This window comes from Diadema antillarum, unplaced genomic scaffold (assembly GCF_040938485.1).
Source record: "Diadema antillarum isolate AM-2024a unplaced genomic scaffold, OU_Dant_1.0 scf00000014, whole genome shotgun sequence".
Lineage (NCBI taxonomy): Eukaryota > Metazoa > Echinodermata > Echinoidea > Diadematoida > Diadematidae > Diadema > Diadema antillarum.
The window spans coordinates 2,818,505-2,834,040 of NW_027270903.1; the positions used below are offsets into that span (position 1 = coordinate 2,818,505).

The 15,536-nt window shown below is 41.0% G+C and overlaps 1 protein-coding gene across 1 annotated transcript; it reads right to left on the minus strand.

Moving 5' to 3' along the window:
* Window positions 1-1,927: 1,927 nt before the first annotated feature.
* On the minus strand, window positions 1,928-13,147 carry LOC139721885 (magnesium transporter NIPA2-like). The gene is made up of 6 exons (XM_071633210.1): window positions 13,117-13,147; window positions 11,947-12,195; window positions 11,107-11,163; window positions 7,282-7,372; window positions 3,113-3,273; window positions 1,928-2,568 (listed from the first exon to the last, which is right to left on the minus strand). The coding sequence occupies exons 1-6, from the start codon at window positions 13,145-13,147 to the stop codon at window positions 1,928-1,930; spliced, it is 1,230 nt and encodes a 409-aa protein (XP_071489311.1).
* Between the last annotated feature and the right edge of the window lie 2,389 nt (window positions 13,148-15,536).

The following is a 15,536-nucleotide window of genomic DNA, read 5'->3' on the forward strand; positions in this document are numbered from 1 at the left end:
AAATAAGAATCTTTTTCTTTTTTTTTCTTTTTTCCGTTGCAGGACATAGTAATATCATCAAAAACCTTTAGGTTTATTTATTGATTCATAAATGATCCTTAAGTTGGCAACGAACTTCTGCAGATGAATTGGCATGATTAATGTTGTGATAGGTTTCTAATTTTGTGCATATCAAAGACATGTAACCAGTTCCATCTAATCTCTCTCATATCCAAGCCAACGGAGTAAAATTCAGAGTTGCCAATTTAATTTTTGCAGTAAATAACCAAGGACCTGATGGGTTTAAAGGTAATCAGAGGTGATCGTTTTTTTCCCTTTTTTTTCTTTTTTTTTCCTTTCTTTCTTTTTTTTCCATTCCCAATTATTTTGATTTTATGTCAGTTGACATAAAATTTCGTTTTATTTTGATTTATATTGCTGTCTTGTGTATTTTCTGAGGGTCCCATATCGTACAAGCTTTGCTTCTTAGTGGGACCCTCCATTGCCATCCCCATCCTTAGTTTACTTGTATTATATGCTTTATGTATATATTAACAAAGATATGATTGTGCTTCTTTTTTTCATCTGCTACTCATTTTCATATGTACTCTGTTAAATCACATTCTGTAATTATTACAAATATCTTGTGCTTATACATTGTATATAATTTCTTTGTTTATTTGATGGAAGTGAAAATAAATTTGAATCTTTGAATGGTAAGCTCAGAGTTCTAACATGCTGAAATAAGCATCTTCGTGGAGAGCGCTTGAAATTCATCTTCTTGCACTACACAAAATATATGAAATAAAGTTGAGTATGTTGAAATATGTTGAGTAGGTACAAACTTTCTCCAGAAGCACTTCAGTATGATTTCTTTAATTTGAATTTGAATGTTGTCGTCGGAAAGACGGAAACTTCTTCCCAAAGAATGAATTGTTAAGGATACAACAAACACAACAATTTTAGCACATTGCACCAGGAATGAAGACAGTGTAGATTTTTGGGATTCCACAGCGAAGCTGACAAGCTGTACTAAAATGTATTCCAACAAACAAAAAAGAAACGAAAAAGACAAACCTTGTGGTACACACTACACTCCATCTCTAAAGCGTAAGATGACCATGATTTTTTAAATATTGTTTTACATTATTATTTCTTCGGTGATACATCTGTATCTTTCTCTTTCTTTTTTTCTTCTGGTGAAATGATGATTTTATAATTATAGCTATTGTAGCACGAAATCTCTTTCGTCAGCTCTTTCCAAAGGTGATCATGGGGAATAAGTCATTCATGTGATGGACACAAATATAGAGAAAATAAGCACACGGCATGAGTAAGGCTGCGAAATGTAAGAAATGTAGAAAAATCAGTATCAAAAAGTGAAGGCCTTATATTCTGCAAAGGCACACCTTACATTTTGATCAGATTGAAATTCTTCCGAGAGCTCGTGCGTAGAATGGAGTCTGCCCCAAAGCAGAGCGTTCTTTCCTAACGAGTTTGGATTTTTTTTTCTTCACATGAGATGTGAGAGTTTATTTCAGCTTGAATATCATATGACCCAAAGTTTTTACACACAAGAACACGTCATGCACTCAAAAAAGAAGTGTAAACAGTATACTGAACAAATAAAGGTCAAATCCAAACACACAGTGTGAAACAAAGCATTACTATGTGAACGCTCTGTGAAAACCTCGTAACAGTTTGAAATCATCTTCACGCTGTTAAATTCGAGCATTTTCACAGAGTCAGCTATGTGAACACACTGTGAACACACTATATGGGACACTGTGTTCTTTTTGGTAGGGAAGTCACGAATCGGTGGTGATAAATAAACATCAGAAGAGACTGTTCCCTTACTCGACTTTCATTCATGGAGTTGACAGTGCATCGATTTAGTGAAGACATGTAGAAAATAATACAAACGGTGAGTCCTATCCGTGTCGGGCTACTATGTGGAATCTGCCCCGTCTTTGTACGGCTCAATGTCAAGGCCGATATCGTTCAGGAGCCCCACCGATTCCGTGGTGACGAAATGTTCCTCCGACTCCGACGTCGGGCGGCTGATGGTTCCCACGCTGATGTTGCCGCTCGTTGTCTTGTCGCCGGTCGGAAGGTCCGACAAGGTGAGCGGGAGCTCGCGGAAGGCGTGCAGCAGGAAGATACCGGAGATGATGACGCCGAAACCATCGAGCACGCCGATGATGTCCTCCGCCGACATCACTCGCCAGTCCTCGAACAGGATGGAGGAGGCAACAAGCACGCTGGCTGTGAAAAAGACGTAGTAGATGGGCGTGACGACGGCGGTGTTGAAGATATCCAGGGATTTATTAAGGTAGTGCATCTGCACTGTGATGAAGACGCCCATGAGGAGGAGGAGGATCCACGTGACGGGCACGGCCAGGGTATTGACCCCTTCAAAGAGCTGCACGAGCGCGATGCCGACCCCCTTACAGGCCATGACGGTCAGCGACCCGATGATGGAGCAGATGAGCACATAGACCAAGACGTTGGTGTGACCCCAACGGGGTGCGATGGCGAAGGCCAACACCAGACTGGCGGCAGCGACCAGGCACACGTAGACAACGAAGGCTGACGAGGGGTGAAATGTTTGAGCGAAAAGGATAGCGTGACAGCGAGAGGGATGCTCTGGCACAAGTAACTCAATTTTGACACTGGTTATGATAATGTGAACTCTTTTCCCCCTATGAATGTGCAAATATCATCATAGAATCAAAGAACCCCTTTACCAGTGAATACATAAAAGATTGCAAATTAAACTATTTCATACTAGTATATCCATTATCCGGGCAGATGCTGTGAATTCGTGTGATATGCAAGTTTATTGGTGAACAATTGGGGATTGTAATTTTGTACATAATTATAATGTCGTCTGATTGCATACGAAATAATGCTCCGTCACATTTAAAGCATTGCCATGTAGGATTAGAATCAGCTCATATTTCAGTTGATTGCGAGTACGTTGTGGTCTGAATAGTCATACATTGACACACATCGCTCAAAATGTGTGTGTTTGTGTGTTTTTCACTTCTCGATGATCGAACACATCCGAAAACGAACGAACAGACGATTAACGAGCAAAGAAAGATTCCCGCAAACGAAAGCGCGAACTTACCCGGCGCCCTGAGTCGTCTTGTGAGCCAGTGCAGCGTGTGGTAAGCCTCGTCCACCGGAGTGTGAATGACAATAACGATGGCTCCTAGTATGCAGAGTAAGCAGCCCACCTTACCCAGGAGATTTAAGCTCTCATTCAGACAATACGAAGAAAGCACAGCTCTGTCAGAGAGAAGGTGAAGAAGCATAAACTGGAGGATTAAACTATCAATATTGAATATAAATATACATTATTTCAATCAATTTTCCTGTCTGCTATCAAATATCTTCCTATCTATCTCACAAATCGTAACTGCCTGTCTATCTATCTATCAGTTTTCTACCTATACATAATTGTACATGTATTTCTGTTTGTGTCATTATTCTTATCAACTTGTGCTACTGACTTGAGGAGATGGCAAAGCGGACGCTAATTTACCGAGGACGATGCGTCATTCAGAGCTCTGTCGTTATTGATAAGATAGCGCCATCTTGTGGTCAAACTGCTAAGTTATCACGTCGCGATCACGGGTGAGGTACTCGGTACTGTTTTCATCTGCCAATGATCTCTGTAGCAAGATTGTATTCTAATAGTTTGATGTTTCAAGTTTTATTTCAGTTTGGGAAAACTTATCGTTTGCTTGAAGATTATGCAGAATCTATCTGCGACGGCGTTGTCTATTAGACCGTCCGAATAGAACCAAAAGTGCAGTATATCACGACCATATTAATTTTTCCACTATGGAAAAACTATTTCTAAGTAAGCCGGAACCAGGATAGCTTGCCAAGGAAGGAAATATCTATGGACCTACATTATGACCAATTCCTACCCACTCATAATAGTCACTGCTTGGCCCAGAAATTGATTCTCTTTCAACAGGAAGGAAAGGACGCAAATGAATAAAGTTCAGGTACATTTCCTCGTTGCGGATCAATATCCCGGATACGTAGACTCCAAGGTTGACCAGAACACCGGAAAGTGAGGAGCAACCCAGAAAAAAAAATACACAACTTACGTTTGACCCTTGCAGGGAAATCTGCGTTCACGCTTTGTTTTTACTTTTTAAATTAATAACAGCAAGTCAAAATTAATATTCAAGAAGGCGATTCAGCCTTTAATATCTTGCAAACAGAATAACCAACATTTCTGTAGAGTAGGACATAAGCTGTCGGTGAATTCTTCCTTTCAAAAAAAAAAAAAAAAATAGCAACCTGGTGCTATTGAAAAGTTATTACTGAACAATTACCAGCATCTTGTTTGAAACATGTCTTTGTACGGACAATAGAAAAATAAGTTTCCGGGGTTTGAAAAAGAAAAATCCTTATGACGCTTACAGCAGGTCTTCATTATATACCTTCAGACTTCTGAGAATACTGTCGGAAATACAGGAGTTACTTTTTTATCGTGAAAATGAAAGAAGATGGCATAAACCAATGTTTGACTTATTGCTGCGTGAAGCTGAAGAGTAGCAGAGTTAGGGGAGGAGCAATATTGGGAGGGCTACCTCTTTAGGCATAATGAGAGGACAACCATCCCATGCAACCTGGCTCATCGGGTGCTGTTCGTTATTCCGAAGGTTCGTTATTCCGAAGGTTCGATATTCCGAAAGTTCGTTAATCCGAAACACACAAATTCCCTATACCCAGAGGTTCGTTAATCCGAAAATGAAAAAGGGTTCGTTAATCCAAACATTTGTGGCGTTATTCCGAAAGTTCGTTATTTGGAAGGTTCGTTGATCCGAAAATGAAATAGGGTTCGCTGTTCCGAAGGCTCGTTTATCCGAAAATGAAATAGGGTTCGTTATTCCGAAGGTTCGTTGATCCGAAAATGAAATAGGGTTCGTTATTTCGAAGGTTCGTTGATCCGAAAATGAAATAGGGTCCGTTATTCAGAGGGAGAGTCCGTAACGAACCTTCGGAATAACGAGCTTTGTTTCATTTTCGGATTAACGAACCTTCGGAAAAACGACCCTTATTTCATTTTCGGATTAATGAACCTTCGGAACAACAACCCCTTATCACATTTTCGGATTAACGAACCTTCGGAATAACGAATCTTCGGAATAACGAACCTTCGGACTGAAAGAACCTTCGGAATAACGAGGGAACCTTCGGAATAACGAACTGTAACCGGCTAATCTGACGCAGTCTCAAACCACACACACAAGAGGTTCCTGTTTCAAATCCATTTAAATAGAGTCGAGGACAACTGAGCCAACTTTGTGGGCTATCAGACTCTGTCACTTGGATATAGGACAAACACGTCGTGTGCAAGAGAGCTAACGACCCATGCACGTAAAACGTTCCCACTACGTTCTGTTGCTGACATATTCAGAAAAGAAGAGCAGTTAATGATATCTATCCCTTTTGGTTCATCCATTAACGTGACTTGCAAAGATCAGACAGTATCAGTCAAAACACCGATATGCAATATGATGGAGTAGAAGGGGAAATAAAAAAAAAAAAACTAGAAATGTCGCTATGGCGACTGATGCCCCCGCCATAATGCATGATTCTCCCCCTCATTCTCATCACACATTGTGAAGACATTGTGTATAGCACAATGTCTTCACAATGTGTGATGACAGTTTCACATAATTGGCAAAATATTGAAATGATAGGTTTGTCAGAAATATCTTAAATGTTCACTTTCCTTGAACTGGGTTTGCTATAATTGTATAAGAGTGCAGGTACACATATTTGGGGAATTGAGAATTTTTACTTGACTTCTGACCAACCCTTTTATAAGTGTATGCATTGAGTAATTTTCAAGGTATGAAGAAAGAGTGTGATTACAGTATAAAATAGATTTTTTTTTTTGCATTTAAACCTTGCCTTTGACCCTTAACCTTTGACCTTCTGGCTGGAAATTTCCCAGAGAATCTCCATTAGGTAATACAAAGAAAAAAAAAACAAAAAATTCAAGCATTGCATATACTAGTATGTGAGGGAAATATTAAAATTTTGAGGAGTTGACCTTGACCCTTGACTCCTGACTATTGACCCATGACCCCTAAATTCCCTAGATAATCCCTGCCAGTCAGTACATGCGTATGTACCAAGTTCCATGAAGATACATTGAGCCATTTGCGAGAAAAGTGATATTGCAACATTTTCACCTAACCTTTGACTTTTTGACCTTTGACCTTGACATGAAACTCTCTCTGGAGAATCTTTACGCAGTAGTTCATGTCTACACTAAGTTTCAAGAAAACACCTTCGGGCATTGCTTAGATATGGGGGAAATAGCATCATTTTTACCTTTGACCTTTTGACCTTTGACCTCTTGCCAATGTCACTAAAATCTACTCAACTAATTGCCCCATCATACATCATCCTTGGACCAAGTTTGGTGAAAGCTGCTTAATCCAGTTTTGAGTTATCACGTAGATAAATTTTAGGATTTGACCTTGATCTTTGACCTTTGACCTCTGTCCGATTTCGCTAAAAAAAACTAATCAAGTAATTGTCCCATCATACATCATCCTCCGACAAAGTTTGGTGAAATTTGCTCGATCCAGTCTTGAGTTATCGCGTAAACGGATACAATTTCATGATTTGACCTTGACCTTTGACCTTTGGCTTTCGGCCGATTTCACCCAAAATCTAATCAAGTAATTGCCCCATCATACTTTATACTTCGACCAAGTTTGGTAAAATTCCAGTCAATATTACTCAAGTTATCGCGTACACGAATGCGGACGGACGTACGGACGGACGGACGGACAACCCGAAAACATAATGCCTCCGGCACCACTTCGTGGCGGAGGCATAAAAAGAGACCAAAGAAAGCGCACAAGTAAAGATGAGAAAAAAAGGAAAATGATAAAAAGAAATCGAAAATAAAAGAGAAGAGGAAGAATGCTAGAGAAGAGGACGAAAAAAAAAAAGAGCTAAGAAGCAAGAGAAGAAGGAACAAGAAAAAGAGCAGGAGCAGAATAAAGAAGTAGAAGGAAGGAGCATGCAGGAGGAAGATGAGGAGGATGGGAAGGAGCAGGATGAGAATTAGAAGGAAGAGGAGGCAGGAAAGGAGGAAGATGAGGGAGGAAGAGAAGGACAATGCAGAAAGAGAAGAAAGGGTATTATAGGAGAAAGGAGGAGGAGAGGGAGGAGGAGGAAGTGGAGCAAATGGAGGAGGAAGAAGAAGAGAGTGGAGGAGGAAAAGGATGAGTTGTTGTCATGGATACTCACGAGACAATGACACTGAGTGCACCAAGTGGAGTAACCAAGGTTGCCGGCGCGAAGGCGTAGGCCAGAAAATTACACACCTCCCCGAAGCCAACTGCAGAAAGCAGAGCGGAGCAAACAAAGATAACAGATAACTTGGGCGAAACAGTATTGTATCACAGCCGGCCAGATTTACATATTTAGAAAGGTTCGATTTGAATTCATAAAATAGGGGAATTATGACAAAGATATCAAAACTATTGAGAAAGTTCTTTGTCTTTTTGACCTTACTTCTCTGTTTGGATGCCAAGTATAATTTCTCTTGATTCCCTTCCCTAATCCAAATTTTCGCTATTGATTGTTGGTCAAATCGACTCGATTCGCTTGTGACAGATTCAAGCATGTCATATTGACTTGAATTGAATTGGATTATGATTTTCGCATGTGCAGAGAGAACGAGGTCTTTAACGCTATATGCGTCAATCGGTCTACCAATTTCGGCAACTTGTTCTTTTTATTTCTTTCTTTCATTTTTTTTTTGTCCAAGCGCACGTCTTTACACAAAGTCAAGTATATGTGCGTGTATGTTCTACCCTTTTCTTGTTATTACAAGGAATACAAGTTTGGCATATCTCAAAGTGTAGGTTATTTAGTATTTAAGTCATAAACTCGAACCGAACTTAAAGGACAAGTCCACCTTTATATACATGTGGATTGAGTGAATGCAACAATATTAGTAGAACACATCAGTAAAAGTTTGAGGAAAATCCGACAATCCGTTCAAAAGTTATTAATTCATAAAGTATCTGCGCAGTCACGGCTGAATAAGAAGACTACTACTGTGTATGATGTCACATGCGTGGAACGATATAAGGAAAATAAAAAGAGAATTTCACAAAACTTTATTTTCTGAATAAAATGCACATTTCTTCGACTTGTTACTGACGTATGTTAAGGGTAATATTATTCCCCTTGCCTTCTGAAAGAGAGAAGTCGAGTGTTCTTATTTTCTGCGAGAAAAGTGAAAATATGTTGAATTTTCTTTATACATTCTTTGTATCGATGTACACATGTGTACAACACTGGCACCAACTTGATCTTGTCATCACCAAGCGTACAGACCTTAGCAGTGTTCTCCACACACGGAGCTATCACAGCGCAGACTGCGACTCAGATCACTCCCTCGTCAGTAGCAAAGTGAGATTGATGACAAAGAAAATACATCGAACCAAAACCAAAGGTCTCCCACGCATCAACACCTGCTGTATCAACGACCTCGAGAGATGTCGACGATTTCATGACACGTTCAGTGAGAAAATGATCACTTCAATTCCAAATGACAATGATATTGATAGTAAATGGTGCCACCTTAGGGATACTATCAACTCCTCAGCCTTCTCTGTGTTCGGGAAGAAGGAACGTCGGAGCGAAGACTGGTACGAAACTCACTGGGATGAGATGCAATCAGATGTCGAAGCCAAGAGGAAAGCCCTGCTGGCATACAAGCAGAACCCCATCTCTAGCACACACGATGTCCTAAGAACTGCTCATAACAAGGTTCAACAGACTGCGCGCCGTTGTGCTAATGACTACTGGTTGAACCTGTGCCGCAGGATTCAGACAGCTGCAGTCAGCGGAAATACCAGGGACATGTACGACAGCATTAAAGCTGCAATCGGTCCCACCGCCATCAAGACTGCACCGTTGAAGACAAAGACTGGAGAAACCATCACAGACCAATGTAAGCAGCTTGAACGCTGGGTAGAACATTACCTGGAACTTTATGCAGCCTAAAATATGGTAACAGATGCTGCCTTGGACACCTTACCTAGCCTTTCAATCATGGAGGAGCTGGATGCCCTGCCTACAAAAGAAGAACTCAGCAAAGCCATTGACCGTCTATCCTGCGGGAAGGCTCCTGGAAATGATGGTATCCCACCAGAAGTTCTAAAGAGCGGCAAGCCAGTACTACTGCAACACCTCCATGAGCTCTTGTGTCTTTGCTGGGAAAAAGGCCACGTGCCCCAAGATATGCGTGATGCCAGTATCTTCACTGTCTACAAGAACAGGGGAGACCGCAGCGACTGCAACAACTATAGAGGCATCTCTCTCCTAAGTGTTGTGGGAAAAGTCTTCGCACGTGTAGTTCTGGCACGCCTGCAGAGTCTTGCCTCCCGGGTGTATCCAGAGTCACAGTGCGGCTTCAGGGCAGGCCGATCTACAGTAGACATGATCTTCTCACTACGCCAGCTGCAGGAGAAGTGCCGTGAGCAGCAAAAGCCGCTGTACATTGCCTTCATAGACCTGACGAAAGCCTTTGACCTGGTCAGCCGAAGTGGACTCTTTAGTCTCCTGCAGAAGATTGGATGCCCCCCCCCCCCCCCGAGACTGCTCCAAATTATCATTTCCTTTCACGAGAACATGCAAAGTAGAGTCTGCTACAACGGGAGAACTTCTGATGCCTTCCCTGTGAACAGCGGTGCGAAGCAAGGCTGTGTGCTCGCACCGACACTTTTCGGAATCTTCTTCTCCATGCTCCTTCAGTACGCCTTTGTTGACTGCACAGAGGGAATCTACATCCGTACCAGAGCGGATGGGAAGCTATTCAACATCGCCCGACTGCATGCCGGAACCAAAGTTAGAGAGGTTCTTATCCAAGAAATACTGTTCGCTGACGACGCTGCTCTGGTATCGCACACAGAAGCGGGATTGCAGAGGCTTGTTGATTGTCTGTCCCATGCCTGTAACGAATTTGGACTAACCATCAGCCTGAAAAAGACTAAGATCTTGACCCAAGGCACTGACTCTCCTCCAGACATCTCCATTAATGTCACACATCTGGAAGAAGTGGACTCTTTCACCTACCTTGGTTCAGCAATCTCCAGTTCCCTCTCCCTTGACAATGAGATAAGCAATAGGATAGGGAAAGCTACTGGAGTCATGGCCAAACTGAACAGGCGCGTATGGAACAACAGTCAGCTGACCAAGAACACCAAGCTCTGCGTTTACCAAGCCTGCGTCCTCAGCACCCTGCTATACGGCTCTGAGTCCTGGGCAACATATGCTGGCCAGGAGAAGAGGCTCAACACCTTTCACCTCCGTTGCCTCAGACGACTCCTGCACATAAAATGGCAGGATAGGGTGACAAATGCAGAGGTCCTCCAGCGTGCCGGCATTCTCAGCATGTTTTCACTCCTCAGCCAGAGACGCCTGTAGTGGTTGGGTCATGTGCGTCGAATGGAACCAGGTCGCATCCCGAAGGACATGCTGTACGGAGAGCTAAGCGAGGGGTCTCGCCCCATGAGAAGGCCGCATCTTCGCTTCAAAGATGTGTGCAAACGTGACATGAAGACGATGGACATCAACACCAACGCATGGGAAGGTGTAGCTGAAGATCGTCCGCTATGGAGAGGCACCGTCAGGGAGGGCGTTCAGAGAGCTGAAGCTGTAAGGCACGTACAGCAGACCGACAGGAGAGCTAAGAGAAAGGCACGGGCAGTCTTAGTATTGGCCCCAACAGACTTCATCTGCTGCAAGTGCTCTAAGGATTGCCACTCAAGAGTGGGGCTTTACAGCCACTCAAGGCAGTGCAAACTTCTTGCCTAGCTAGTGCTACGCCATCGTTTCTCGAGACGAATGGATGCCAACCACACATGTGTCATCACAAACTATAGTAGTCTTCTCATCCAGCCGTGACTGAGCAGAAACTTCAAAAATTCATAACTTTTGAACGGATTATCCGATTTTCCTCAAACTCTCAATGATGTGCTCTACTAATATTGCTGCATTCACTCAATCCACATGTCTATGAAGGTGAACTTGTCCTTTAATTCCAAGCGTCATACTTACGTAATAAGAAACCTGCCCACCACAGCCATTCGCGTAGGTAAGCATGACCACCGTCACCTGCGATCATGATAATACAGCGATGTAAGTGTTTAAATTGGTGTATATAATTCGTTTTAAAAACAAAGAGACACGCATTTCTAGGGACTGCTAGTACTTGGAACACAATCTCAAATAATTTGTATGATGACAACAGATGTAATTTGATATTACATTTCAAAACGAATCTAATTGATTGTGAAGAGAGTTATATAATGCACTACAATCATGTTGAAAAATCTAGAAGAGTGGATCGACTGGTGAGGGGAAAAAAACTTGATGTTGCGTTTATCATGCTTCCGATCTATGTTTATCACAATGTCGTGAACTGCGATTTTACTGTTCTGCGAGAATGACATTTTACATAACATTTCATAGATCCTATTCAAATTTCAATATTTTTGCTCGACAATTCTATGAGCTTACTACACGTTAGCAGATTTTAAGGCATAATTTACCATTTGAAGATGAAACAAAAACCCAGCACTGGATCCTCACAATAGTTCTAAAATGTGAGTTAGGGACAGAAACAACCAATGTAAAAATTTGAATAAGTATATACAAACTGTGAACAATAGTTATGATAAGAATTTTTCCAGACTAAGCCATCAACAGTTATGATTTATTGGGAAAAATAGTGATATCTCCTTATATCATTTTAGACTTTGCTGCGAAAATTGTAAGATGTTTTGTGATACAACTGATCTAAACATACGCATCAAATGTGATATCTTGAACATTCCTTAAATCACTGCTCCCAAAGGTAAACTGGACTTTTAACATGTTGGCTTCGAACTTTCTTACCTGCTCTAAGGGAATGCGTCGAAATCTTAATCAACGCTTGCTTCTTGATAACAAAACTCGATCCAATGAACGCACTTGAGCAGACGGCAAGAGTGAGCCCGATGTAGAAGTCCTGCGTTGCTATGGTTTCGGTCACGCTCTCGCAGACCAGCGTGCAATTTGACGTCGTTGTCTGGGTAGGCATCGTAGAGGGAGACGTTTGGAACTCGCGCCAATAATGCGTCGTTGGTGTTACCAGATTTCTGTGGCCTGGTAGAAAAATAAATTGACACATAAATAACAATGTTTAAAATGCAATATTGAGAGTGAGAGGTCTAGCATTATCTTTCCCTCTTCTTTGTAGAGTGGGAGCCAACTTGAACTTGCTTTAAAGGGACAGTATAGTTGTGGTTGAGTTAGGGATTCAGGTTTTAAATTTTTGCGAAATAATTAGAAATTTTATATGAGTACAATAATTTTAAGAGGAATTCAGAGTTTTTGATTTTGATGAAAACCGGTTTTGAAATGGCTGACACATCCAATAATATGTCAGATAAATGGTTTCTAATTATTTCCCAAAAAAGTTAAAACCTGAATCCCAATCTCAACCAAACCTATATCATCTCTTTAAGCTTGTCGAGCCTGGTAGTACCAAGGAGATACAGTAATTTCCTTTTTGGTGTTACGTGCGACTCTCATTACACTACATGTCCACATAAATCAGTCATCTGAGGAGACTTTGTATTAAATAGATTCCTTCGGCGCACCTGGTGTGAAGAGATAAAACCATGGCTCCCTGTGGGAAACAATGACCCTACTATATGAAACACAAAACCCCTCGATGAAACCCTTCTATGCCAAAAGACGACTATCCATACTCATAAATTGGTAGGCACTCCAAATTATAATCAGAGCATGTCCGTTTGGCAGCATGGATCACATACTACTCCACTATTTATCCCCATGCATGCCAAGCTAGGGTTGAGGTGTCCTACAATGCAGTATCGACATGGTATTTTACAATGAGACTGCGGTATGACGAAAATTATTGGTTTTTTTTAAATTTTTTTTATTGATTTTCAAAAACAAATCATACATAAAATTAAAACAATCAAAGCAAAAAAAATTAAAAAATAAAACAAAACAAAACAAAACAAAATTACTGGTTTTCATAGACTTATGTCGTGTTGCTGTCTTTCCTCTTGGAAGCCTCCATGGACATGGTGACTATACAATGTTATGCCTTCTTCCTAAAGGCCACGCTGAGAGAACCATGTTGTTTGGTTTCCTCACTGCAGGTTAATCACTTTTAAGAGGAGGTCCTCTTTGGAGTTATTCAGGTTTTGTTTGTTCACTACTTTGGTCTAAAGAATGGCTTGTAGGTCTGTGTAACGATGCCATCCTCCAACCGACTGCAAAGAGGTTGGTTTGTTGCATAAATTGAGGATGGCTACTTAAAGGGAATAAGCTCTGTTGGTGCCGTGTGTTTTGCAAACCAAGATTTTGGCGCACGAATTGCACTCCTTCGGGATTTGATCTGATTATTTTGATCTGAGCAAGAAGGTAGTTAATTGTTGCCCGGCCCTTGGTATAAAGCATTTACCTCTGTGAGCAGCGTCATGATCGAGCGTCACTCATTTTCGGATTCTCTCTTCAAAGGAGAGACTTAATTGGAAGATTTTTTTAAAAAGTTCAGATTTGTTTTATATGTGAATTAACATAAACTATCTCCTTGCGGCCCCGTATCATTATATCCATATATCCCTGATCATGTTGTTCAGATGTCTAGTACCAAATGACAGTTCAAGTTGCAAAGACCTATTTTGGTGACGCCAGTATTCAAACAATTCTTAGCAATCCTCAAACTATAACAATCCAAACAGTTAAATTGTGCCTTATCAAAAACGAGTGGCAGCTCCAACGATCACACAGTCAAGAGTTTAGCAATGTTAAAAACATCTTGCATGCTTGACCTTGTAGAGTGTCATTGGATTGGTATCGATGGTAGAAGTGGTGTTTGGTTTAATTTGAAGAATTCAGCGCAACAAATTATTATGATTCCACATTAATATATCTGCGACGATATCTGTTTGGAGAAACTGAATGACAAGGATAAAAACCGATACAGTCTGTTACATATCCAGAGCAAAGTAGCCGTTATGGGCTTATTTACAAAATTAAGCTCGTTGAATCACGACGAAAACCTCTTGGAAGGAAATCCTTGTCTATGCAGACTCAGGATAATGCAAATGAAATACCACCATCGATCTGCACAAAGGGTTCAAGAGTGGCACTGATAAAAAGAATTACGTGTGGAAAAAAAAAGACTGTATGGTTGCGATATATTTCAAACGTTTCAGAGGAATTATATTGAATATATACTTTTCTTTCGTATTTCGGTGTTTGATGTGGTTATGATAGTTTACAATATTATGCGTGTGGCACATGACATGCTATGTCTAATAGTAGCAAAAGCGATGGTATTCAACCGTAATACACACGATAGAAGCGTCAAATTCTCATGTTCCTACAATAGTCATTATGACTGTACAGATGTAAAGTATTAATAACAGGTTTCTTGGAGGTAAGTCTGTCTCGTGAACCCGTTGAACGAATTAATCTCTTTCTTTTCCACAAGGATCTCCTATCACTTCAATACTTGTTTTTCTCCTTCTCGTGTCCTACTATTGTACTTATTACACACATACCAGCAATTTCTTCACAATCATCCGATCCACCCGTATCATCTTTCCGCCAGTGTTTATCTACAGTTTTCTTTCGAAGATGGCAGATAAAAAGAGTCGGGAGAGTTCACTGCGATAAAACGGAACTTGTATTTGCTTATTGCGCAACGCCCCAATAAAAGGCAGTATGTGCGATGTCGCAGTACTATGAGGAAATACACACAGCATACACTGCAAAAAGTCCGGTGTTATCTATGAAACACCGAGATGGTGTTAAATTTCCGGCGCTCATTTACAAGGTGTTAGATTAACACCTCTGGGTGTACCTCTGGGTGTCATTTCAAAATATAAACCTGGTTTTTTAATAATTTCTTTCGAAAACTATATCAGTGATTTCCACCCATAGAAGGCCCTACTTATAGCATTGTGTGCTGAAAGTCGCCCGACTTCCCAATATAAAGCCTGTGTTACGTCATAGACCCTCAACTGCACGGCGCGCCTCGCCCTAGCAGAAACTAGAGCACGCACTTTAGTGCGCGCAGGCAAACCTCAAATACTGAACTCCAAAGTTCATTGACCCTACCTGCCAAAATATCAAAAATCCTTCATAAATTCCCCCCAAATTCTCGGATCATTACCAAAAGTTAATCGTTTATTACTTGTGTCATTCTTAACCTTTCCTGCAAGTTTCATCCCAATCCGTTAACCACTTTTTGAGTTATTTTTGCACACGGACAAGCCATTATATATAGTTTATTGAGAAAAATATTGATATCTCCTCATATTTTAGGCTTTATTGCGAAATTTTCATATGGCACGATTTTTGTGATGTAACTAACCAGTACGTATGCATCAAACGTGATAACTCGAACATTTTTTAAATCACTGCTCCCAATGGTAAACAGTACCTTTAAAGGACAAGTTCAC